General features: G+C 44.3%; 1 protein-coding gene across 2 annotated transcripts in view; it reads right to left on the reverse strand.

Annotated features, from left to right (window-relative positions):
• CEMIP2 (cell migration inducing hyaluronidase 2) overlaps positions 1 to 23,395 on the reverse strand; it is an 85,180-nt gene extending 61,785 nt beyond the window's left edge. Inside the window, exons 1-2 of one of the 2 annotated variants that reach the window (XM_042914119.1) lie at positions 23,282 to 23,395; positions 3,159 to 3,501 (exon numbers count right to left, since the gene is read on the reverse strand). In XM_042914119.1, the coding sequence (XP_042770053.1) occupies positions 3,159 to 3,489 (331 nt within the window). In that variant the 5' untranslated portion in view covers positions 3,490 to 3,501; positions 23,282 to 23,395. Of the gene's footprint in view, positions 1 to 3,158; positions 3,502 to 22,198; positions 22,700 to 23,281 lie in introns of those variants that run through there. The other variant, XM_042914118.1, reaches the window with a different exon arrangement.
• Positions 23,396 to 23,867: the final 472 nt, after the last annotated feature.

The following is a 23,867-nucleotide window of genomic DNA, read 5'->3' on the forward strand; positions in this document are numbered from 1 at the left end:
CAAAAATCATATGACTTCACTCATATGAGGACTTTAAGAGACAAAACAGATGAACATAAGGGAAGGGAAAGAAAAATAACATAAAAACAGGGAGGGAGACAAAACAGAAGAGACTCATAAATGTGGAGAACAAACTGAGGGTTACAGGAGGGGTTGTGGGGGGGGGGATGCGCTAAATGGGTAAGGGGAGCTAAGGAATCCACTCCTGAAATCATTGTTGCACTATATGCTAACTAATTTGGATGTAAATTTTAAAAAATAAAAAATAAAATTAAAAAAAATCAAGATTCAAAGAAAAAAAGAAAACAAGAACTCTCTTGAATGTGTTCTGACTTTAAGGGTTCCTTAAACTTCTGTCTTCCCATAAAACATCTAGCTGGAACTCCCCATGATGATATATCACAAGCAAATGTATGCCCCAGACAACAGGCCTGTACCCAGCTACTGAGAAGGAAATCTGGTCTGTTGACATGTAGGGCCCACTAAATGGTTATATAACTTCTCTTCATCTTTTAAAATTATTCCCCAGGAAGCACGCTTCCTCAGGAACCATCACCAGAAACCCTAGTCTATTTCCCTCTAGTAAAGTACACTTAATGAGAAAATACGTGGTCTGCAGAAAGGACTGACAAATAGCTCAGCGGCCCTGCCTTTCTGGCTGCCCACTGTTGAGCTGTGGGTGCATTATCAAGGTTCTGGAACAGCAATAACCACAGCGAGGCGGACCCTGGAAGATGTCAGCATACCACATATTTCCACTGAAGTTCTGCACTTTTACTGCCAAAATGTGAAGCTGAGGAATGTTGATTCAAAGGAACCACATCAGTAATTCAATGTCTTAGATGGAATATTAAAAGGTCAATTAAAGCCAGAGGTTTCACCTCTGATTTTCCCTGAATCTAGCATCTCCTTACTGCAGATTACTTGGGAAGAATGAATCAATGGCAGTGAACTTGGTTATTCTGCTGGAGAAAAGGGGAGAGAAAGTCAATGCTAAGAGCCAATCAATAGAGAGCAGTGTCACAAATTCATTATGTGATCTACTGGTCTGGTTAGCAAAGACATTGCTATGAACACCCCTCTGTCTCTCTCTCTCTCTTTAAACGCTTATTTATTTTTGAGAAAGAGAGAGACAGAACATAAGCAGGAGAGGGCAGAGAGCGAGGGAGACACAGAATCCAAAGCAGGCTCCTGGCTCTGAGCTGTCAGCACAGAGCCCAGTGCGGAGCTCAAACCCACGAACCATGAGATCATGATGTGAGCCAAAGTCAGATACTTAATCGACCAAGACACCAAGGCGCCCCTGAACATCTCCTTTACTTCAGGTCTATTTTCTTAGAAGCATTGACACAATCTTTCCCAGGACTTTCAAGCCTATAAAACCCCTAAAGCACCCATGGAAACTAAATAAAATAGTATTTGTAAGTTTTATAAGTGATGAAGTGTTTCTCAAATGTTACATTCATTTAAGGAGGCACCTAATTTGACAAAAATCTGTTGTAGATAGTAAAAAAAAAAATTTTTAAACAGGCAAAAATGGTGCCCAATCCATTGTTATGGTCTGCTTCTCCTGAGACAGTCCTGAGCCCTCTGATTTTTGGACTGATGGATGAGATTCTATCATGAGGTTCTATCATGAGGATTCTATCATGAGATTCTTGGTACTATATTGAGGCCGACTGGGCAATGAATTTCTTCAAAACCATTCAAAGTATTGATATATTACCAACTTGAAAAGCAAAGACCATATAAAAAATTAAAACCTCCCACATGATATTTAACTATGAAGTAATGAGTGATTTTTAGATAAATGTATTGGAACTTAAAACTCCTAATGGATGTTTTCCTTTGGGGAAAAACATTGTTCCTCAAAAATATTTGAAGCTTCTTTTTGTCTCTCTGTCTCCCAGCTGGTTTCAAACCACAGAACACAAATCTTAGTATTTTCACTCTTTTTTTTTTTTTTTTTTTTTTTTAGTAAAACGTAGGGGCTCCTGGCTGGCTCAGTTGGAAGAGAGTGTTACTCGATCCCAGGGTTGTGAGTTTAAGCCCCACACTAGGTATAGAGATTACTTAAAAATGAAATCTTAGGGGCGCCTGGGTGGCTCAGTCGGCTAAGTGTCTGACTCTTAATTTTGGCTCAGGTCATGATCTCATAGCTCGTGGGTTTAAGCCCCGCGTCGGGTTCTGTGCTGACAGCTTGGAGCCTGGAACCTGCTTCTGCTTCTCCCTCTCTCTCTGCCCCTCCCCCACTCGCATTCTGTCTCTGTCTCTCTCAAAAATAAATAAACATTAAAAAAAAATTTTTTTTTAAATAAAAAAAAAAAGAAATCTTAGGGGCGCCTGGGTGACTCAGTCGGCTAAGTGTCTGACTCTTAATTTTGGCTCAGGTCATGGTCTCACAGTTAATGGGATCAAGCCCTATGTCAGGCTTGGCACTCACAGCACGGAGCCTGCTTGGGATTCTCTCTCTCCCTCTCTTTCTGCCCCTCCCCCACTCACACGTGTGAGCTCTCTCTCTCAAAATAAATAAACATTTAAAAAAAATGAAATCTTAGGGGCGCCTGGGTGGCTCAGTCGGTTAAGCGGCCGACTTTGGCTCAGGTCATGATCTCGCGGTCCGTGGGTTCGAGCCCCGCGTCGGGCTCTTTGCTGACTGCTCGGAGCCTGGAGCCTGTTTCGGATTCTGTGTCTGCCTCTCTCTGACCCTCCCCTGTTCGTGCTCTGTCTCTCTCTGTCTCAAAAATAAATAAACGTTAAAAAAATAAATAAATAAAAAGAGAAAAAAAACGAAACCTTAAAAGAAAAAAGAACAAATGTAGTTTTACCATTACACTTAGTCATTTTTATCACTAAAAACCTCTGGCAGTCAGACAATCATACCCACCACAAAGGATGAAGTCGCAGGAAGAATTCTGCCAAAGTGGCAGAATGGGCAGGAAGGGCAATCCTTTAACTGTGTCATGTCCACGGATTCCTTTAACAATTGCTTCCATAAGCAGCTACAACTCCTGTTCTCTAATTATACTTTCATTCGCTAGAGCCAAGTGAAGATATCACAAGGCTTTCTTTTTAATTTCATTCCGCTATTTCCTTCCCTCTTCCTTCTCCTGCACTGGGTCATCTGTACACGTGCGTGTCCACGCGTGCACACTTACCATCTGGGGCGTATTTTGAGGATATGCCTAAAATGACCGCGAGTGCAACGAAAAATGAGAAACTAGTGACGGCGAAGCAAATGAAAGTATTTTTGTGCCTCTTCTGCTTTCGGCTCTCTCGCTGGGCCTGCTGCTCTTCAGGTGAGAAAGCGAAGGTGGCCCGGGCTTCCTGTCTGACGGAGGTCAATTTGGCTGAAGCTTGGCTCTTTGGAGGAGGAGGGGGACGCAGCGGCACAACCTTCCCGGGAACATAGCCAGACGAGCGATGGCCGTTTCCGTTCTGAGGTTGCAGGAAAGCAGGGGGGTGTCCCCTGGAATCAGTGGCATGCATGATACACTGTCACTGCGAAAAGAAGAAAATTACGGTTCAGAAATGTGAGAATTGTGATGGTTTTATTAAGCGTCTTTGGTGGTGGCCAAATCGCGTAACATAAAACGTGCTATCTTAACCACGTTTCAGTGCACAGTTCAGGGGCATCAAGTGCCTTCAGCGGTTGTACGACCGTTATCACCATCCATTTCCAGGACTTTTTCATCATCCCACACAGAAACTCTGCAGCCATTAAGCAAGAATTGCCCATTCCTCCCTGGTAACCACTGTAATGAATTTGAAAATACCAAGTCAGCCTACATCCCTGATATAACCACCAATTGTTTTCTAATGCTCCTGCTTTTTAAAAAAAATGTGTAATGTTTTATTTATTTTTGAGAGAGAGGGCACGAAAGGGGGAGAGGCGGAGAGAGGGAGAACAGAATCCGAAGCAGGTTCCAAGCTCTGAGCTGTCAGCACAGAGCCCGACGTGGGGCTGGCACTCGTGAACCCTGAGATCATGACCTGAGCCAGAGTCAGACACTCAACCAACTGAGCCACCCAGGCGCCCCGTAATGCTCCTGCTTCTTGACCCTGGTGGCACCTTATAATCACCCTCTAACATTAATGCCCAGTGCCACACCCCAAACAATCAAGTCAGGATCCAAGCATCTCTATCTTTTAAATGTCACCTGAGTAATTCTAGCAAGAACTTGGTTGAGAGCCGCTCTTCAGAGGCAACTGTTTTCAGTTTTCATTGTACAAAAAAGAATCACCAGGGATGTTTGTTAACAACGTAGATTCCTCGGTTCTCCACTCCAGTGATTCCAGCTCAACTGGTGCAGAGGGCCGTGGATTTTACATTTTTAAAACACACCCTGGTGACACTAAAGCAAGTGGTCACACTTTTTGAGGAGCATTACCATAAGCCCTTCAAACTGAACTTAAAGTCCATGCATCATATGAAGACCGTAAGTTGGCCCTAACAAGTTCCAATAGACAAGCTTTCATGTTTAGGTGTTCGATTTCCCCACAGATTTTTCTTTCAGTGAAGCAACTTAAGTATTTCTACCTGTTATTACTTAACTATAGGCTATGAGTTCATTTAGTGAGAAAACCTAATGTCTACATTAGCTGGTTTAAAAAGAGACAACGGGCTCTTTGGGGCACCTGGGTGGCTCAGTCAGTTAAGTGTCCGACTTCAGCTAACGTCATGATCTCATGGTTCAAGAGTTCGAGTCCCATATCAGGCTCTCCACTGTCAACTTGGAGCCTGCTTCAGATCCTCTGTCCTCCCCTGTCTCTGCACCTCCCCTGCTCTCTCTCTTTCTCTTTCTTTATCAACATTAAAATAAATAAATAAACATTAAACATTTTTAAAAAGAGAGAGAGACAACAGGCCCAAAATGGAGTCACTTATGCTAAGGCCACGTCAGCAAACCGAGACTTAACAACGAACCCAATTGCAGTTCAGCTTCTCTCAGGAATATAACCTTTAACCAACCTTTAACCAACCTTTAACCAACCTGGTCAGCACTGGCAAGGTAATCTGCCTGACAAAGCACTGCCTTCCCCCAAAGGAAGATACCTTGCCTGAAACAATACACTCTTTGCCAAAAACTTTTTCTGCCCCCTCTGCCTGTAAAAGCCTTCCATTTGGTACAGCTCCTCGAAGCCCCTCTCTACCTGCTAACATGAGATGCTGCCTGATTCATCAATCATTAAGTAAAGCCAATTAGATCTTCAAACTCACTCAACTGAATGTCATTTTTAAACAATCTCTTTAAATCCTCAAAATTTGTTTAAAAAATAGGCACTCAAATATTATGGTTAGGATAACTAAAAAAAAAAAAATCTGGCTCAGAGTACTTACGCCAGGCACTATTCTAAACATCTTACATGTACTACTCATCTAATACATTTGTTTTAAATGTCTATTTATTTATTTTGAGAAAGAAAGCGCACCACCGAGGAGCGGAGAAAGGGAGAAAGACAATCCCAAGCAAGCCATCAATGTGGAAGCTGACACAGGGCTCGATCTCATGAACCATGAGATCATGACCTGAGCCACAATCAAGAGTTGGATGCTTGGGCGCCTGGGTGGCTCAGTTGGTGAAGCGTCCGACTTTGGCTCAGGTTATCATCTCATGGCTCGTGAGTCCAAGCCCCGCGTCAGGCTCTGCACTAACAGCTCAGAGCCTAGAGCCTGGAGCCTGCTTCGGATTCTGTGTCTCCCTCTGTCTCTGCCCCTCCCTCACTCATGCTCTGTGTGTGTGTGTGTCTCTCTCAAAACTAAATAAACATTAAAAAAAAAGTTGGATGCTCAACCAACTGAGCCACTCAGGCGCCACACTCATCTAATGCATTTAATACAACAAATCTGTGTATCTCCCATTATCCTTATTTTGCACCTGAGAAAGGTTAATTAGCTATTATATGGAAAAAACAGGACGCTAGAGTTCTGGCTCTTAACCGTTACACTAATGTGTCTTTCAAAACAATTGAGAAGCAAGAATTCCAAAGAAATCAGTTTTCTGATTTGCAAGGGTGTAACTCGAACTGAGCTGAGTCTAAAAGAATACAGCACATTAATATTTTCAGGAATTCTTCAAGCAGAAGTTCACTACAAATGATTCTTATCTAAGAGAAGCTCTCTCTCTCTCTCTCTCTCTCTCTCTCTCTCTCTCACACACACACACACACACACACACACACACATGTCAGTCGTTTTTATTTTTTATAGTAAGCACTTGTAAGTTTTTGAAAGAGTAAGTTTTAAATGCAACCCTATTCTGTTACTTTGCGAAGGGAAGGGAAGGGAAGGGAAGGGAAGGGAAGGGAAGGGAAGGGAAGGGAAGGGAAGGGAAGGGAAGGAAGGGGAGGGGAGGGGAGGGGAGGGGAGGGGAGGGAAGGGAAGGGAAGGGAAGGGAGGGAGGGGAGGGGAGGGGAGGGGAGGGAAGAAAGAAAGAAAGAAAGAAAGAAGAAAGAAAAAAGAAAGAAAGGAAGAAAGGAAGGAAGGAAGAAAGGAAGGAAGGAAGAAAGAAAAGAAATCCTATGCTACTATATAATGTTCTTATTGCAATGACTCTGGATAAATAAGATGTGCTGAATGGTTTCAGAAAGATGGTGTTCAACCTCTCCCATTCCGTAATAACTAGAGCATCTCAGAGTCACCTGATTTCACTCAATAGCCTTGTAATTAATTCCCCTCATGTTTTGCCAAAACAATGAATGAGATCCCAGTCATAAGGGTACCCCCAAATTGCTCTAAACTACACCAAACCCATTAAACATAAAATGCTGTCATTAGAGAAGCCATCAATAAGCATTCCCAGGACCCAAACGACCTGCAAATTCATGGGGACAGAAAGGGAATCTAATCAGGAATTGATGCTGATTTTACACGGGGCAAAGAACATTCTGAGTCAGTGTGTCTGTCAAAAACACTTGGTTAGCGGGGTTTGATTTCTGAACAAAAGTAATTATTTAGATGAAGCTTAAGCTCCATGACAAAGGAAAGAGAACATGATTCAAGGTGCTATTGAAGACATTACCGCATGTGCCAAACAGCAGAACGAGATAATAGAGACATCCTGCTGGAACAAATGAGAGAGTATAACAAAGAGCCCTTTCTGATCCTCTATTAACAAAGAAAAGGCTAAACTAGATATTCTTGAGTGCCAGGCTCACCAGGGCGGGAGGGGAGTCATGAGTATAATCTGCTCTGAAAGGGAGTGGGGATCTTTTGTTTGAGGCTGCAATCAACTGATACTTCATTGTTTCAGGGTGAGAAAGGTTGTTATTACTTAACAGGCTGGAGGGCCCTTTTGTGGGAGATGATGTGTCTCCAGATGTATCCACAGTATAATAACAGGCAGTAAGAGGCTAAATGAAGCCACCAAGCCACTGGGAATAATTTGTCTTCACAGTCATAAAATGATAGACTCACATGGAAAATTCAGATGGTGTCTGCCATAAACTAAAATGGTCAAGAAATGAAAGTAACTGTGGTTGTGTTTGCCCCAGAACTCTTTTGTAAAACTATATGCAAAATATTAATTTTTATTATTTTCTTAAGTAAACTCGATGCCCAACATGGGCTTGAACTCATGACTCCGGAGACCAAGGGTTCCATGCTCTACCAAATTAAGTCAGCCAGGCACCCCAAAACTAAATATATTTCTATTCATATATTTTGAGCCCATTAGCTCCACTCTATTGAAAGACATGTAAATGCATAAGCAGCAAATACAATCATTTTCTTCCTAAGAAGTAACATACTGTTGAAACCATCTTAAAATTACAATCAGGGGCACCTGCCTAGCTCAGTCAGAAGAGCGTGCAACTCTTAACCTCGGGGTCATGAGTTCAAGCCCATGTTGGGTGTAGACATTACCTAAATAAATAAACTTTTAAAAAATTACAATAAAAAAAATCACTTTATGCAGATTTCCCTTTCAATTTATTATAATCTGTAAAGACACAAGATAAATTTAGGATATCACTTTACATTTATGAGTTTATTTTACAAGTAGTATTATGAATCAGTTACTTAAAAATATAATTATTGCTAGTTATAGATTTAAACTATTTGTGGGAAAAATTGACATTTCACTCATTCAATAAGCAATAGTGAGATCCTAAGGTCATTAGAGGATTGTGGTAAGAACTACTGAGGATAGAGAAAAGATTTACGGCATCCCCAAAAAACACAATTCCTAAATTCAACTTTAATCACTCACTTGAAGGCAGAGTTAAATTGACCAGGGAAATACAGCTGACCCTTGAAGTGGGGGCACTTATCCCCTGCCACGCAGTCAAAAATCCATGTATAACTTTTGACTCCCCCAAAACTTAACAACTAATAACAGCCTACTGTTGACTAGAAGCCTTATGGATAACCAAATAGTTGATTAACACACATTTTGTATGTAATATGTATTATATACTGTATTCTTACAACAAAGTAAACCAGAGAAAAGAAAATGCCATTACGAAAATCCTAAGGAAGACAAAATACGTTGACAGCACTGGACTGTGTTTATGGGGGAAGATCCACATATTAGTGGATCCGAGCAGCACCGTGAGAACAGTGGTCAAGTTCCCAAGCTCTCTGACCCATGGCCGTTTCATCCACGAGATTGTTAGTACAGCCCCTGCAGCATTAGTGAGTCTGGCGTTCTGAGAACAAAGAGGCACCTAACAGAAGAAAGAGGATGAAGAGGTCCCTCTGGGCTTTCAAGACTTCAAGGTGAGTATTAGCTGTCATTGTGAAGTTTTGACGACAGACCAGTGTTTTTACTTCATACGCTACTAATCTGTTCCCGTTACATGTCGTTTTTAAGACGACGGTCTTTCTAGTGGAAAGCACACAGTACTATACAGAAGGAACACGTTCGCATTTTATGATGTATTTGAAGAGCTAAATCCCTAAACACAGATAGATAATCCAAAGTGGGGGGAAAAAAGTCATTCGTATTGAGTTGGGAAATGCACTCCATGCAAGTTTTGAAGCATAACTTTTGGTATTTGAATTATCTCGTATTTATTTACTGGATGACAGCCCGAAAGGCTTAGTAATAATTAATTAATTAAAATGTTAGTATAGGTGCTGCCGAAGCCAGCACTAATTAATTAAAAAGTTAAATCACTAAATATAAATAAATAAATAAATAAATAAATAAATAAATAAATAAATAAAATCATGCCGTTAAAGATATTCACAGGGAATTTGGGCAAATATTTAAAATAGAACAGTTCATGGTGCCAGACTAGAAGTCTGGTGGGTATCGGGGTTTATATATCATAGCAGTAGCTCAGCTTTGGGAGTATCATTCATCATATTTGTCTACATTGACCAACTGGGAAAAGAAGGTAGAGGAATAAAAATTAAGATTTCTTGGCCCCTTATCCCTTCACTGCTTAGGGAAAAGTTTATAACGAAGGGCTGATTCTTCCCCCTCTTACCTCTAAAATAAGTAATACAAGAAATTACTAAAACTATGAAACTATCAACTTAAAAGATAAAAATGCAAATGCTGAAAAAGGGGGAAGCATTCAAAACCTACCATTTTGGGGGCACATGGGTGGCTCAGAGCCTGGAGTCTGCTTCAGATTCTGTGTCTCCCTCTCTCTCTCTCTGCCCCTCCCCTGCTCACACTCTGTCTCTCTCTCTCAAAAATAAGTAAACATTAAAAAAATTTTTTAAATAGAACTACTAATTTTGTCAAAAAAAATTCGCCAAAAAGAAACCTTTAAAACTTCCTGTTACTTTGAAACAAAATTCTTCTCTTGCATAAAAAGAATGCATAACCTTCAACAGCAACTCAAGGTGGGAGGGGGCCTGTACATTTGATAAGAACACTCAATTACAAGAAGTAATCACAGAAAATAATTTGTTTTGAAATTTCAATAACATTACAGGAGATCAGGTTGGTAAGGGTTTCTTGGGCCTATAAAAATAAAAGAGCATGGGGCACCTGGGTGGCTTAGTCAGATGACTGTCAGACTCTTGACTTCGGCTCAGGTCCTGGTCTCATGGTTCGTAAGTTCGAGCCCTGCATCAGTGCTGCTAGCACAGAGTCTGCTTGGGATTCTGTCTCCTTCTCTCTCTGCCCCTCCCCACTCGTGCACTCTCTCTCTCAAAAATAAATATTAAGAAAAAGAGAGAGAGCATGATTTTAAGAAAACTGAGATATTCTCATTTAAAGTCAGCAAACACTGTGCTATCCCATCCAAGAAACCCTTCCACCTCAGGATTCTGCAAGAAGTTCTGTCTGTTCTGCCCTGTACTCTGTGTAAAACTCTTGTTAGGGTGCTCCTGGCTGGCTGAGTCGGTAGAATGTAAGACTCTTGATCTCAGGGTCATGAGTTCGAGCCCCACATTGGGTGTGGAGATTACTAAAAAATAAATAAATAAATAGATAGATAGATAAATCTCTTGTTGGATCATCTTGCTCTCTGCCTTATGTTCCAGTTAACGTGTAGACTTGTCCGTCCTTCAGTCAACTATAATAAGCCTCTTGAGAACAGGGACTATGTCTTACTCATCTTCATATTCTCACAGGATCTTACACATAGTAGGTACTCACTAGGGGCTTGTGGAACTTTGATCAATATCCCTCTATAGACCACACATACACATATACACAGACTGGAATTTCCCACTTAATCTTTCTTTAACATCCTTGAGGCTCTGGGAAATTTGTCTAATCTATCTGTATCTATTGCCCTGATTTAGGAAAAACTGAGAATGTTTACAACTTCAAGCAAAAAGGTCAAAGCATTAATTTTTACAAAATGCAGTCCTAGTGTGCAATCTAGCAGGTGACTAAAGGTATAATTACCAGCTGCAAACAGGAATTCTAAAGATAAAGAGCAGCACCCTAGACAAGCCCAACCTTTCACAATATTTTGTAATAGTTTTAGCAATACAGTATGAAATGCAGTAGGCACACAGGAAAAAAGAAAGTGCTCCATTCCGCTTTATGTTGTTATGCTGACGGCCAATAAATGCTGTGATCTGGGTCACTTGGCTGGCTCAGGCAGTAGAGCATGTGACTTTTGATCTCTGGGTTATGAGTTTGTGCCCCAGGGTGGTGAGTTCAAGCCCTACGTTGGACACAGAGCTTAATTTGGAAGAGAAAAAAAAAAAAAGGCGGGGGGGGGGGAATATCGAAAAATTTTTGAAAAAAAAAATTTATTGAAGGAGTCTTCTCAATACAGACATAGCAGCAGTAATTCAAAATTAATAAGAGCTCTTTAAAAGGACCAAGTTTTGAGGCGCCTGGGTGGCTCAGTCAGTTGAGGTCTGACTTCAGCTCAGGTCATGATCTCACAGCTCGTGAGTTCGAGCCCCGCGTCGGGGTCTGTGGCTGACAGCTCGCAGTCTGGAGCCTGCTTCCGCTTCTGCGTCTCCCTCTCTCTCTGCCCCTAACCCACTCTCATTCTGTCTCTGTTTCTCTCAAAAGTAAATAAACATTAAAAAAAAAAAAAAAATTTAAAAGGACCGAGTTTTCACGTGCTTTCTACTGCGGAGACATTAATATAGAAGACAAAAACTGCTTCCTACATATGCTTATCACTTACATGGTGCTTGAGGGCACTTAGTGCCAGAAGCTGTATATTCAGTCCCCCCAATCGCCCAGCCCCTCCAACCCCGTGGGGAGGGGCTCTCATAGCCCATGCTATGCCCTGCATACTGACCCCATCATAGTGAACACTTAACGAAAACTCACTGCTTTTGATTCATTTAACCATTTTTAAATCCCGCCTGCACTTGTTTCGAGAACTTATTTTTGAATGGAAAATTTAGGCTTATAGGAATAGTCAAGAAGCTGGCATGATCTCAAGCTTATTCTTCTTTGATCAAGGACATAATTTTGGAAACAGTGTCCAATCTAAAGGTCACTTCTGCAAGTTACGGTCTTCATTTTCTAAGAGTTTCGGTACAACCGGCCAAACTCTGGCCGAGGAAACTTCCTTTTATTAAGATCTTGGTAGCTCTTCATAACACACTCACTGGTATGCCTAAGTCACAATAAAAAGTAAACCATGCCAGGAACGAGTGGTCATTTGTGAATTACCTTGAAAATAAATGATAGATGTTGATAATTATTAGTAATTATGACCTAGTTAAAATTTTAACCAGCTCCTAACGGCTTTGAACTTCCAATTAATGGTTTCAACTTCCAATCTCTCATGTTTAGGAAAAAGATAACACAGAATAACATCAAGGAACCAGGTTTAGGATTTGGGAGGGCGGTCGGGGGTTTCTTTAGTTTTGTGGTAGATTCGGACTACGTCTACAGTTGCTAAACAATGAGCTCAATACTTCAATCATATAAAACTGTTCAGTAAGAAATAAGCTTAGCACAACCGGCTTGTAGCTCCTTTAGTTTCTCAAGCTGTCAAATAAATACTTAAGTCTGATCCACATGTTTGTGAAGATTGTGTATTTAAACAGATATTATAAAGATTTTCAAAAAAACAATGGTTGAAAAAGTTTCTGGGGGGAAAATATCCTTCTACAGACAGTTACCAGGAATATTTTTTAGTGCATATCATATTCCCAGAGCACACAGGATAAAGTACATTTTTAAACAGTGCTCCCCGCAAAAGAATTCAATATAAATGCTAGGTCTATACATAGAGCTATTTGGGAGAATACAGACAGATGGTGGGGAAAGATTAAGTTCACTTTCCCTCAGAGATCTGCTTCATTTGTGTAAGCATACTCCCAGAGAATCCAATACCCAGAGACCTCCAAACGGGACGGTGACTTCACACAAGACACACTCACACAAAAGGGTAGCCTTTTTGGCTTTTCTTTCAACTCTCCAAACCAAGACGAGTCACTATCACCTGCAAATGTCTGGTATGTTCCCAAGGAATAAGACACTTTGCACAGTTTCTTCACATTAACTCTGGTTCACTTTTACTAAGCTGATCGTACCCAGGCCAGTGTTTCCAGGAAGAGGGGAAGAATTGGCCCTTCATTATAAACCTTTCCCTAAGCAGTGAAGGGATAAGAGGCCAAGAAATCTTAATTTTTATTCCTCTACCTTCTTTTTCCAGTTGGTCAATTTAGACAAATATGATGAATGATACTCCCAAAGCTGAGCTACTACTATTACATATAGACCCCGATTTTTCTAGTCTGGAATCAAGAAGTGTTCACATTATCTCCTCCCTCACAAGGAAATCACTCTCCCAGTACAGACTAACTCTATTAAAATATAATACTTGGGGGGCACCTGGGTGGCTCAATCGGTTGAGCGTCCGACTTCAGCTCAGGTCATGATCTCGTGGTCTGTGGGTTAGAGCCCCGCGTCGGGCTCTGTGCTGACAGCTCAGAGCCTGGAGCCTGCTTCGGATTCTGTCTCCCTCTCTCTCTGCCCCTCCCCCGCTCATGCTCTGTCTCTCTCTCTCTCTGTCAAAAATAAATAAACATTAAAAAAATATATAATACAGGGGAGCCTGGGTAGCTCAGTAGGTTAAGCATCTGACTTCAGCTTAGGTCATGATCTCCAGTTCGTGAGTTCCAGCCCTGAGTCAGGCTCTGTGCTGACAGGTCAGAGCCCGGAGCCTGCTTCAGATTCTATATCACCCTCTCTCTCTGTCCCTCCCCTGTCCTCTCTCTCTGTCTCTCTCTCTCTCTCAAAAATAAGTAAACATAAAATTTTTTTTGAATACAATACAGAGAAATTATAAAGAATCTTTTAGGGGCTCCTGGGTGGCTCAGTTGGTTGGGCGTCCAGCTTCGGCTCAGGTCATGATCTCATGGTCCATGAGTTTGAGCCCTGCATCAGGCTCTGTGCTGACAGCTCAGAGCCTGGAGCCTGCTTTGGATTCTGTGTCTCCCCCCCACCCCCGCCCCTCCCCCACTCATGCTCTGTCTCTCTCTCAGAAATAAACATTAAAAAAAATTTTTTTAAAAATGAATATCTTAAAACTATAAATCTCCTCAAAAGACCTATGTTGACTAAAAATCATTTTTGGTCACTAAATATTGAGTCAGAATAAGTATTCTTTAAAGCAAAAAGAGGAGATACCAAGTAAAATGCGTGCATTTTTAATAACTGTGTACTTCTGGTGACTGTATAGTTTAAAATCCTATTTTTTTATCAAGTTTTATAAAAATGGGAAAAAATAAAAGCTAGGAGACATTTGTATCTGCTCAGAAATTCACTTTTCAGAAAAAAAAAAAAAAAAGAAATTCACTTTTCAGTTAAGCTCTGCTCTCTTTGCTGGAATACTACAGTCAGGGAATAGTAGACCCCCAGAAAACAAAAATTAACCAAAATACAAAGAGGTGGCTTATGTTAAAAACAACAAAACAATAAATACTGAGTTTATGGGCCTGCATGGAGGAAATTCAGATTAGCAAGCCAGCTACAATTTCACTAAAGTGGAGATATCCTCGGCAAATTACACTGGACTCTCCTGTTAAATATAGATCCCTCAAAACAAAGAGTCTTATTTATGATATCTAACACCCAAAAGCGAACCAAGTGAACACTTTCGCATCTTAAAGTTATAGAGGTGACCTTTAAGACATATCTTTAATTATATTCTTATAGTCCTCCCATTTACGCAAGATACAGGAGGCAGATGTCTGATTTTCCTGACACCACACACGCTCATTAATCCCGTCTTTTCCAAATCTGTTAAGCATCTCCATGAAAAGCAAGGCTTGACCCCAAAGCCAAGATGGCTGACAGAGTGAAAAGGCTGAAGAACATTACCGTGGGCAACAAAAGGGAAGCAAAAGAGAAAAGACAGACCTTCAGACCAACAGGGGAGAAAGGCTGATAGTGAAGAATATCTCACACTCCTTACCCCGTCGAAAATAAATCTTAAAAGAGCAAAGTATGTAGGCCCTGGCTGGAAGGAAAGAACTAAGGGTAAACACAACAGGAGAAAGAACAAGGCTTCCACTTGGGAAGCTGGAGAAAGGAGAGGGTCAGTTTACCTCCCAGTCCTCTGCTCTTCACGTCTGTTTCTTTTTCCTGATGATTATTCCTCAGATTCCTTTTTCTCCTTAATCCTTTCTGTTGAAAAGCTGCCCCCTTTCTACCCTCCTTCCCAATGCTCCTTGGACCACCCCCCTTCGCCCTTGTTCCCCACAGGCTGGGAGGACACAGCAGAGGCTTCCACCCTGCTGACAGTGACGGATGGCTGCCAGAGGCACACAATGGCAGATGAAGGCGTGTCATCAGCCTTGCAGCTGGCCTTCGAAAGAAAGAACAGAAGCCAACGTCTGACCTGAGGGAGGCTGATTTAATTAAGGTTACGGCAAAGGGCAGAACTGTCTGCAGGCTGCATTCTCCGCGAGCGCTGGAGACAAAGCTTGAAAATACTTCTCAGGAAGAAAGAGCCAAGAAAGTTATGTTGGCTTAAATGTTGAAAGGGAAGAAAAAAGTAAAGGCAACAGAGATAGGTTTGATAAACAAGCACAGATACACCAAAAGTCCATGATCCCCTGATACACAGACATCAAGATACAGGGACCATAGGAAGCATATAACGGGTATGTTTGGACATGCCTTTCAAACTACGAAATATCCCAGATGAATAATGAGATGCCCAGAGTGAAGTGATCTGGGGCCCCTCAATCCAGCATCAAAGCAAAGTTCCTACCAATGGCAGGACCAGGACCAGAATCCAAATGTCCTATTTCTTTCACCGACAACCTCGAGCCTATTTTTAATACAATTTTCCCCACTGAGAGTAAAGGCTTGCCCAAGAGGAAAAACATTCAGGCTTGAGCATCTCTTATGAGACAAGGACTCTGCTAGATGACAGGGACCCAGTGGTGCACAAACAAACAAATTCTCTACCTTCAACGAGCTCAGAGCTCAGTGTTGGGGTGGAGGGTGTCAGGAGATGAGCCAAGTAAAGAAGTCATTACAATGCACATGAAGCAGACACTGGGCTGGGGGGTTCTAAAGAGGTGATCGCCTGAGTTTATTAGATCTCAACGAATGGAACAGAGGTATATTTTTAAAAGCCCTGGCGAACTGACTTACCCAAATGCGTATCACCAGACTACTACTAATAGCTTCTTTTTGGATGTGCAAAGTGAAACCTACCACTGAACTCTGCCACTGAAATGACAACACACTGTCCAACAATGACCACTATGTGGGGAAACCAACAGAAGTCTTTCGTAGTGTCTGGAAGGCTTGCAGGCAGAGTGTTACCTGCAGATGAGTGCCCGGCCGAAATAAAAACAGTCACAGTGCCCGGTCTCCCGGGGCATGTGAAATCTAGGCCTGCCAAAGGGACCATATCACACCTCCTCCAGTCTCGATGTTCATCAAAACTCAACGGTGCCAGAGCGTCAGCAAGGAGGACCAGTGAATGAGCAATTACTCAGCACTAGAGCAGTGTTTAGACTTTGCACAGCAGAGCAGGAACAGAACACAGCCAGCAGCAGTGGGACAGGCAAACAGAGGCTACGTGATCAACTCAACGGCTGCAAACACAAGCAGGGAGCAAGAAGAAACACTTTAAGGTTAAAGCCAAGCTCAGACCACATGGTAAGTAGGCAGCGGGGGAAAGTTATCCGTGAGCTGACTGTACATTGTGAAGCACGACCATGTGGAGAGGACAGGCAGTATCTAAATCAGTCCAAGCACTTGGGAAAGCAGCTATTAACATTAATCAAAAGACATTATTAACATGCGGAAAAGACGATTCATCTTCCATTTGGCCTTTCCAGCTATACCTTCACACACACCCTACTTGCTCCCAACTGCTAGCTTCTCAACATCACCAGCCCTTCGTTTCTATCTCAGCATGTCCTCAGGGGCTGGCGAATGACTGTCACCAAGTGCCCACTGAACAATTAAAGGTGTCTTTTGCACTAATGAAATATATTTTTTTAAATCCTCATATGAAGTTGGTTTTATAGAGGTGGCGCTGGTGATATGAATAAACAATAAGAAGTGTGTTTTTTTACCACAATAAAAAAAAAAAAGACTCATTTTCCTCATTCCTTCTGAAACAGGAATCAGGCATTTGTCCTTGTGCTAAACTTAATCTTTCCACTCCCTAAAATGTTAATAATTAATTTTCCAACCCCAACCCCACCGTATGTGAAAAAAACGACTCATTCTGGAGGGAAGTGAGTCACCGTTAGTGAGGGCCACTGTAACAACAGAAGGTTGGCCGTCTCCAAGTACAAGCCAATAATTAGGCAAGAGCCCTCAAATCAATAACAATTTCTTACTCTTTGGACAGACTTCATAACTAGACGTGACCAAGACATCTGGCTTGTGGTGGATGTTCATGTGTTTTAAGATACTTACATCAAATTCAGAGTCAATAGGGACAATTCTTTTTTCTCGGTGGCTCAGTATGGATCATCTTAAATTGCAATCCTTTCGGGCAAAAACGTTCCAATCACACTTCTATGCAGTGTTAACACCATTTTAAAAACTTTATTAAAGCTAAGACTGCTACAAGATCCCTGAGGCAAACTTTTCATAATATAAAATCCCCAAATGTTGCCAAATTTTTACTTATTGTCCAAACTGAGATGGAGCCCTGATAAAATAAATATAAAAGGTTTATCACTTGTTACAACGTAATGAAAATAAGTGTCATGTTACAAATCTGGCTACAAGGTTAGACTAACTAATAACAATTTCAATGCAGATTTGCCTAACAGATCAAAGGACGGATTTTGGTGGGAGACAACAATTCCGTGTCTTTTAAGTCATACACAATGTCCCAGTCTGGGCCATTTTTTTTTTTTTTAAAGAGACATTTTAGTAAAGACCCTACGCTTCATTCGTCTTTGCACTGCTCACAGCAACCAGCACAGAGCCTTGTACATCTTAGGAATGCAATAAAATATTTGCTGAACATAGTTCCTGACAACCAACATTAATGGCTTCCCAAAGCAAACACAGGGAAAACAAAAGAACATGCCAACATATTTCTAATATACTTTTAACCTATGATTCACAACACAAATCTGAATAATGTTTCCAGGAACTTACTTCTTTTCAAAAATGTGCACTTCTACAATATTTTAAATTTGTGTACTATTAATGGAAAATGCAAGTAAAGCTAACATTATGGTTACATTTAGTTCCCTATTTGCCAGAAATGTATTACGAGTAACATCACCCCCACTGTGTGCATCATGTCATGTGTAGGTCCTCCCTAACAAAAAAGAGGTATCTGCTTTAAAGCTGGGTGCAATGGGTTTCTCAGCCCGAATGCAAATCATTTCACCATTAAAACATTAAAATAACTAAGTTGCTAACAAAAGCAAACAGGAACTAATTAGAGTACATTAGAGGGGGAAAAAAATGCTGACCGGAAATAGGGACAAAGGGGTTCTTGTCCCTTGCTCAGCCATTAATTTACTATATGACCTTATCTAATTAGCCTCTCTGAGCCTCAATTTCCTCATTTTAATATTATTTTTAAGGCCCTTTCAAACTACAGGCTAAGATCCAATATGTCCCTGAAAATTGATTTACATTTGTACTGCTTCCCGCCCCAAGAAAATCACACTGAACTGATAGTTTGAAATATGTAAGTATGGATTTCTATCAAAGGCAATTTATTACACTGTCAGATGAGCTTAAGTTCATTTCAAGTGGGGAGTAAGGCAAGTACATTAAAGCAAGACGTGCTTACAGATTCAAGTTTCACCTAGACAGCGACTGTTCTGACTGTGAGAACAGCCTTTTCTTTAACAGCATCGTTGAAAATTACACCTCTTTATACATGGAGAAAACTAGTAAGGGTCATTTTCAGGATCTCGAAAATGCAGATGCATGGCTTTTCCTTCCTTTTCCATATTTATCTTGTTAGGATAGAGGAAAGCAGAGGGGTTAGCTTGCCTTGGGAGACGGGGGAGGAACACGGCAGTTACAGAACAGCCCCAGACAAGCCCCTCTCAATCGAGGTGCTGTATGCACCAGCCCATCCTTCTAATTAGTGCTCACCACCCGAATGCAATGAGAAGATTTCCTGTGGCTGGCATGGGAAGCTGCCTGGACAAGTTGAGGAATGCCATATGACAATAACCAGCATAAAGTCTGAAGAATTGCACTCAAGATGGGATTCGGAACACTCTGGAAAGGGTCAACAAAATAGAAATCTGTCACTGGAGCCAGCTGGACTGAGTTATGATTTGGATCTCTTCATTTCTCTAAAAAGAAAATATTTTTGTTTGTTTGTTTGTTTTAAAGCTTTTTGTCTTTTGTTTTTTGGTTGTTTTGTTTTGGGGTTTTTGTTTGTTTGTTTGTTTTTGAGAAAGACAGAGAGAGAGGGAGGGGCAGAGAGAGCAGAAGAGAGAATCCCAAGTAGGCTCTGTGCCGTCACAGTAGAGCCCGATGAGGAGCTCAGTCCCACGAACGTGGTATCGTGACCTGAGCCGAACTCAAGAGCTGAATGCTCAACCAACTTTTGGCTTTTCAAGCCACCCAGGCTAAAAGAACGTACCCTAAAAAGAACGTACTTTGAAAGTACCTTGCGAGAGCAAACAGCACTAACTTGTATGGAACTTTAGTATCTGCACAGCAAATTAAATCAAAGTTAAACCTGAAAGAATTCAATAAAATATGATTAAACTCATTCTACAGATGAACAAAGTGTGAAGAATCGGGGGATTTGGGCAGCACCAAAGGGTTAGCAAATGTCAGAGCTTCGCTTCAGACTGAACTCTGCCTTCAAGTACTCCCATCTTTACATTTCAAAATGGTACCACTGACACCAGTGTTCTGTGCCTACTATTTCTGTCTGAATTTTGAAAAGTTTAGTTTTCACCAAATTGCTTCCTTCCGCCCACTGCTCCCAATCTGGTCCTCCTCTGGATTCTTAAAGGATTCTATGCATAACGGTCCCCACACTTACACACTTCCTGCACCTGTTTCCTTTCCTCTCAGCCTAGGCTCTTTCCTTCCAACGCAGAGACTGGCTCATCTTTCTTTACAGATGGAAGCCACACACAGGTGATCTCGGCTCCCTTGGACTTCCCAAGCTTTAACCACTCCATCCACCTCCCTCTGCCTGCCTACTGACAAGGTGGGCACTCAGACTGTTTCCAGAGGGCCTGACACACAATGGGTGAACGAGAATTGTTAGTTGAATGCATGGTGGGTGGGTGATGCAATACTCCTCTTTTACAGCACTTTACAAGGTACACGTTTAAAACTTTACAAGGTACACGTTTACATACGGTATCCCATGTGAGTCTAAGACTGTGTATTTGATGATAATCCTCTAAATGCTCTCTTTCTGCACTGTGGTTCATCGTATCATCATTTGCAATTTCAGAACCCTGCCCAGAGGGACAGAGCTGGTAAACAGTAGCCTTTCAACTTCGGAAACGGCCCACAACTACTTTACTTTCTAGTTGGTCTTCTCACCATTCCCAAGAGAGCTTGGAAACAAGCTAGATGAGGTCTGTTGGAACAGGAATGAGGTGCTGTCCCCTGGTTTCCTGACATGAAATCTGAGACTCCTGAAAATCTGCAGGTTACAGGTTACATCAACAAAGGAGACTTTACTCAAACAATTCCGCTGTGACAAAAGAAATCTAAACAAGCAAGGGGTAAGGATATACTGATTCCACCTCCCTGTCCACACAGCCCGTGGCTTCTGTCACTGGCTGTTGAAGCAGAACAGGTAGGTGATGATTCAAAATTCACTTCTAACCTTAATTTTCTGAGTCTGTAAACACACATTCATCAGATAAACCAGTTTCAGGAAGATTGAATAGAAAGCCAAAAGCAGACTTCCACCCACACAGACTCTGACCCTGCAGTGCAGGTTCACACAAAGCTGACGGGAGGAACTTTAGTGTTGAGAATACAACACCATAAGGTACTACCCAGTGTTGACTAAGCAGAAGGGCTAGTCCACTGTCTTCTCCTTTGCCCAGAAAGGCAAACCCCAAAGAGCCCTTTGAATAGCTAATCAAAGGCACACAACTAGAGCATGATGCCCAGACCAATTTTGAAAATAGCAAGCTTCCTTCAAGGGTCAAAGATTAATAGCTCCATTTTTGCCAAACCAAAGAACCATAAGGCTAACTACATGCGCTTCTAACACACCCGTTTCCAACAGGTATGTCTGGCTGCCCTGAGGCTTGAGGCCTCCCTCAGCTCAGGTGAAACTTCCTTCCATCCCATTTCCTCTAAATTCTTATTTTGCTCCTGAAAACATCTGCACACCCTGCAATTATGCAACAGGGCATCGCATCGTTGAAATGAAACCAGGAGAGTGGACATAAGCCGGTGAGTGGCTCCTGTGTGGAATGAAAGTTCTTAAAATTATTAAGCACTCCATCCTTAACCCCAACTCCTGATGAAAGGAGACATATATCAAAGTCTGTTTTCCTAACCTTACCCAGAGAATTTAAGTTGAGTGGTTTCTGCTCAACAGCGAGGTCTGGAGACAACCCTCAGCAGAGAGCATCCAGGGACATCAGGACCTCGGTTTTATTGCAAAGGATGTAGAAACTGGCACTAACTACTGAATTCTGGGATCCTCACAGAGCGGGACCCCCCTCCTTTGCCAAGACCTCGCAACTCTGCAGAGGAAAGCTGGGCGTGGGGTCCAGGGCTTAGGCTATATTCCCCAGCTGTAAAGAAAGCTGCAAGCGATTTTTAAAGCCTCCCCTGACTTGAACCAACACAAAGCGGGGTAAGGGGTGTGGGGTGCACCAACCCAGGGGAACAGTAAAGAGACAAAGTTCACCCCAAACGCGTCCGCGCGCGCGCTGAAGCCCAGACTCTGCAATGCACATTCTATCAACCTTTCATAGTGGTCAGCTTCCTGTGGGGTTTATCCCCCACCCCCACCCCCACTCCCACCCTCTCCGGAAAGTTTGCGGCTGTTCACACCGACTTTCAAAGGTCCATTGTTTCCTCCCCCGTAAACGTAATGAAAAGAGAGACGGAAAGAAAGAAAATCTAGACGTGGTTCCCAGACCCTTTCTTACGGAGAGGATTTACTCCGGGGAGTCCGGTTACTCCCGAACCCGAGAGGAGGGAGACCGGGAGAGGCGGTGCGAGGGGGGAGGGCGGGAGGGTGCTTCGGGGGGCGGGAGGATGTTTTCCATTTCGGCAGCAGCAGATGCCTAAATGCCAGGCCGCCGGGAGCCGCGGTGGTGCGCGGGGCCGCCATCGGCGACCTCGCGGTGGCCCCAGCAGGCAGCTGGGGAGGCGGGGCGGGGGGCGGGGGACCCTTTGCTTCTTACCTTCCCCTCCCCCGCTTAGCGTCGGCTACTTCAGGTGCCTACACCGCGGTCCAAAGAGACGGAGCCGAGCTCCTAGCGTCCCCGGGTCCGGATCTTCTCTCCATGGCCAGAGAGCCCGGGTAGCCCCGCGCCCGCGCCCGCCGCCGCCGCCACCGCTGCTTTTATGCAACTGGCAGCCGCAGCCTCAGCCTGGAGGTGAAACACTCTCCTCCCGGGAATGACGCGCACTTCCCTCCGCCTCCGCCTCCTCCTCCTCCAGCCCCGACACTCGGGGGCAGGGGCCTCGGCTCGCTCGCTCGCTCGCTCCCGGAGCAGCCGCTCGGCTTTCTCCGCTCCTTCTCCGCGGGGAGGAAGAGAAGCTCGGCCCTGGCGGCGCGGGCCGGAGCGTCCCCGCGACGACGGGAGGAGGCGGCAGCGCGGGGCAGAGCGGGGTCCCGGGAGTCGCGCTTGTCCCTGGTCGGCGGGCGCCGCGGCTCGCGAGGGTCGCGCTCAGCCTCCGCCGGCCAGACAAGCCGCCCGGCTCTGCTGGGCCGAGGGCTGCGGATTGGGCGGGCGGGCGGACGGGACGCAGGAGGCGGGGGCAGAGGAGGGGCCTGCGGCCGGAGGAGGCGGTGGCCGCGCTGGGCTCCTCCCGCCGCCCGGCTCCGCGGGAGCTCGGGACCCGGCGCTGAGCGCGTCCGGACGCGGCTGCAAGCTCCTGCTGGGCTCGGCGGACCCTGAGCCGGCGCCCCCGCCACCTCGCGGCTGAGCCCGACCGCGAGCCCCTCTCACCCGCGGCTGGACCTGACAATGGGCTCCCATCACCACCCCCCCCCCGCCCCTGGCGGAACCTGCTCGAGCATCTGGTCCTGGCCGAGCCTGACACTGCGCCCCCATCACTCCGCGGCTAAGCTGGACACTGCACCCCCATCGCCTCGCGGCTGAGCCCTGGCTGCGCCCCAACACCCCTCGGCTGAGCTGGACTCCGAGCGCCCTCATCGCTCCCGGCTGAGCCACACTCGGAACCTCATCATCCCCAAAGGGACTTCCAGAACTCCCGAAAAATTTCTGCGCGTTCCGCCGGCGCAGCGCGGCCGCCCCCACCTGGCCAGCCACGCGCGCCGGGTTCTTAGCCCTTTCCGAAGACACCGCCCGCTCTCTGCCTCAGGACAGCTCCTCCGGCAGCTCGGAGCGGCCGGGGCCACCGGCTCTCCAGCCAGAATAAATAGAACGACGTCTCCCCACGCCCCCTGCCCGCGCCACTCTGGAGTGGCTGCGGCTTGCGGGAGTGGCGCTCTACAAGCCACTCCCCCGCCCACCCCAACGCCCCTGGACCTCTCTATGTATGGACTCCTGCTCCGGAGCTGGAGGAGCTCCAGCTGCCACCTCCCCGCCCCTCGCTGGAGCTGCTCCCACCGAGCACAAGTCTGGTCTCCGGGGGAGGGCGCCTCCGGGGCTTGGTCAGTCAGACCCACGAGGTCCCCAGCTGGTGACAGCAGTGGCCCTCCCCAATCCAGGCAGTCGTCATCCTCTGTTTAATTCGGAACTGGCGGTTGTCCCGACGGGGAACTCTTTCAGCGAGTCCCGGACAGATAGGGGTGTTCGGATTTCAGGGTTGCCCTTCCCCGCCGCCCCCCACCCCCCGCCCCGCCGTTTTAATGACACCTCAGTCATGTAACCGTGATACACC

This window comes from Panthera leo, chromosome D4, assembly GCF_018350215.1.
Source record: "Panthera leo isolate Ple1 chromosome D4, P.leo_Ple1_pat1.1, whole genome shotgun sequence".
NCBI lineage: Eukaryota > Metazoa > Chordata > Mammalia > Carnivora > Felidae > Panthera > Panthera leo.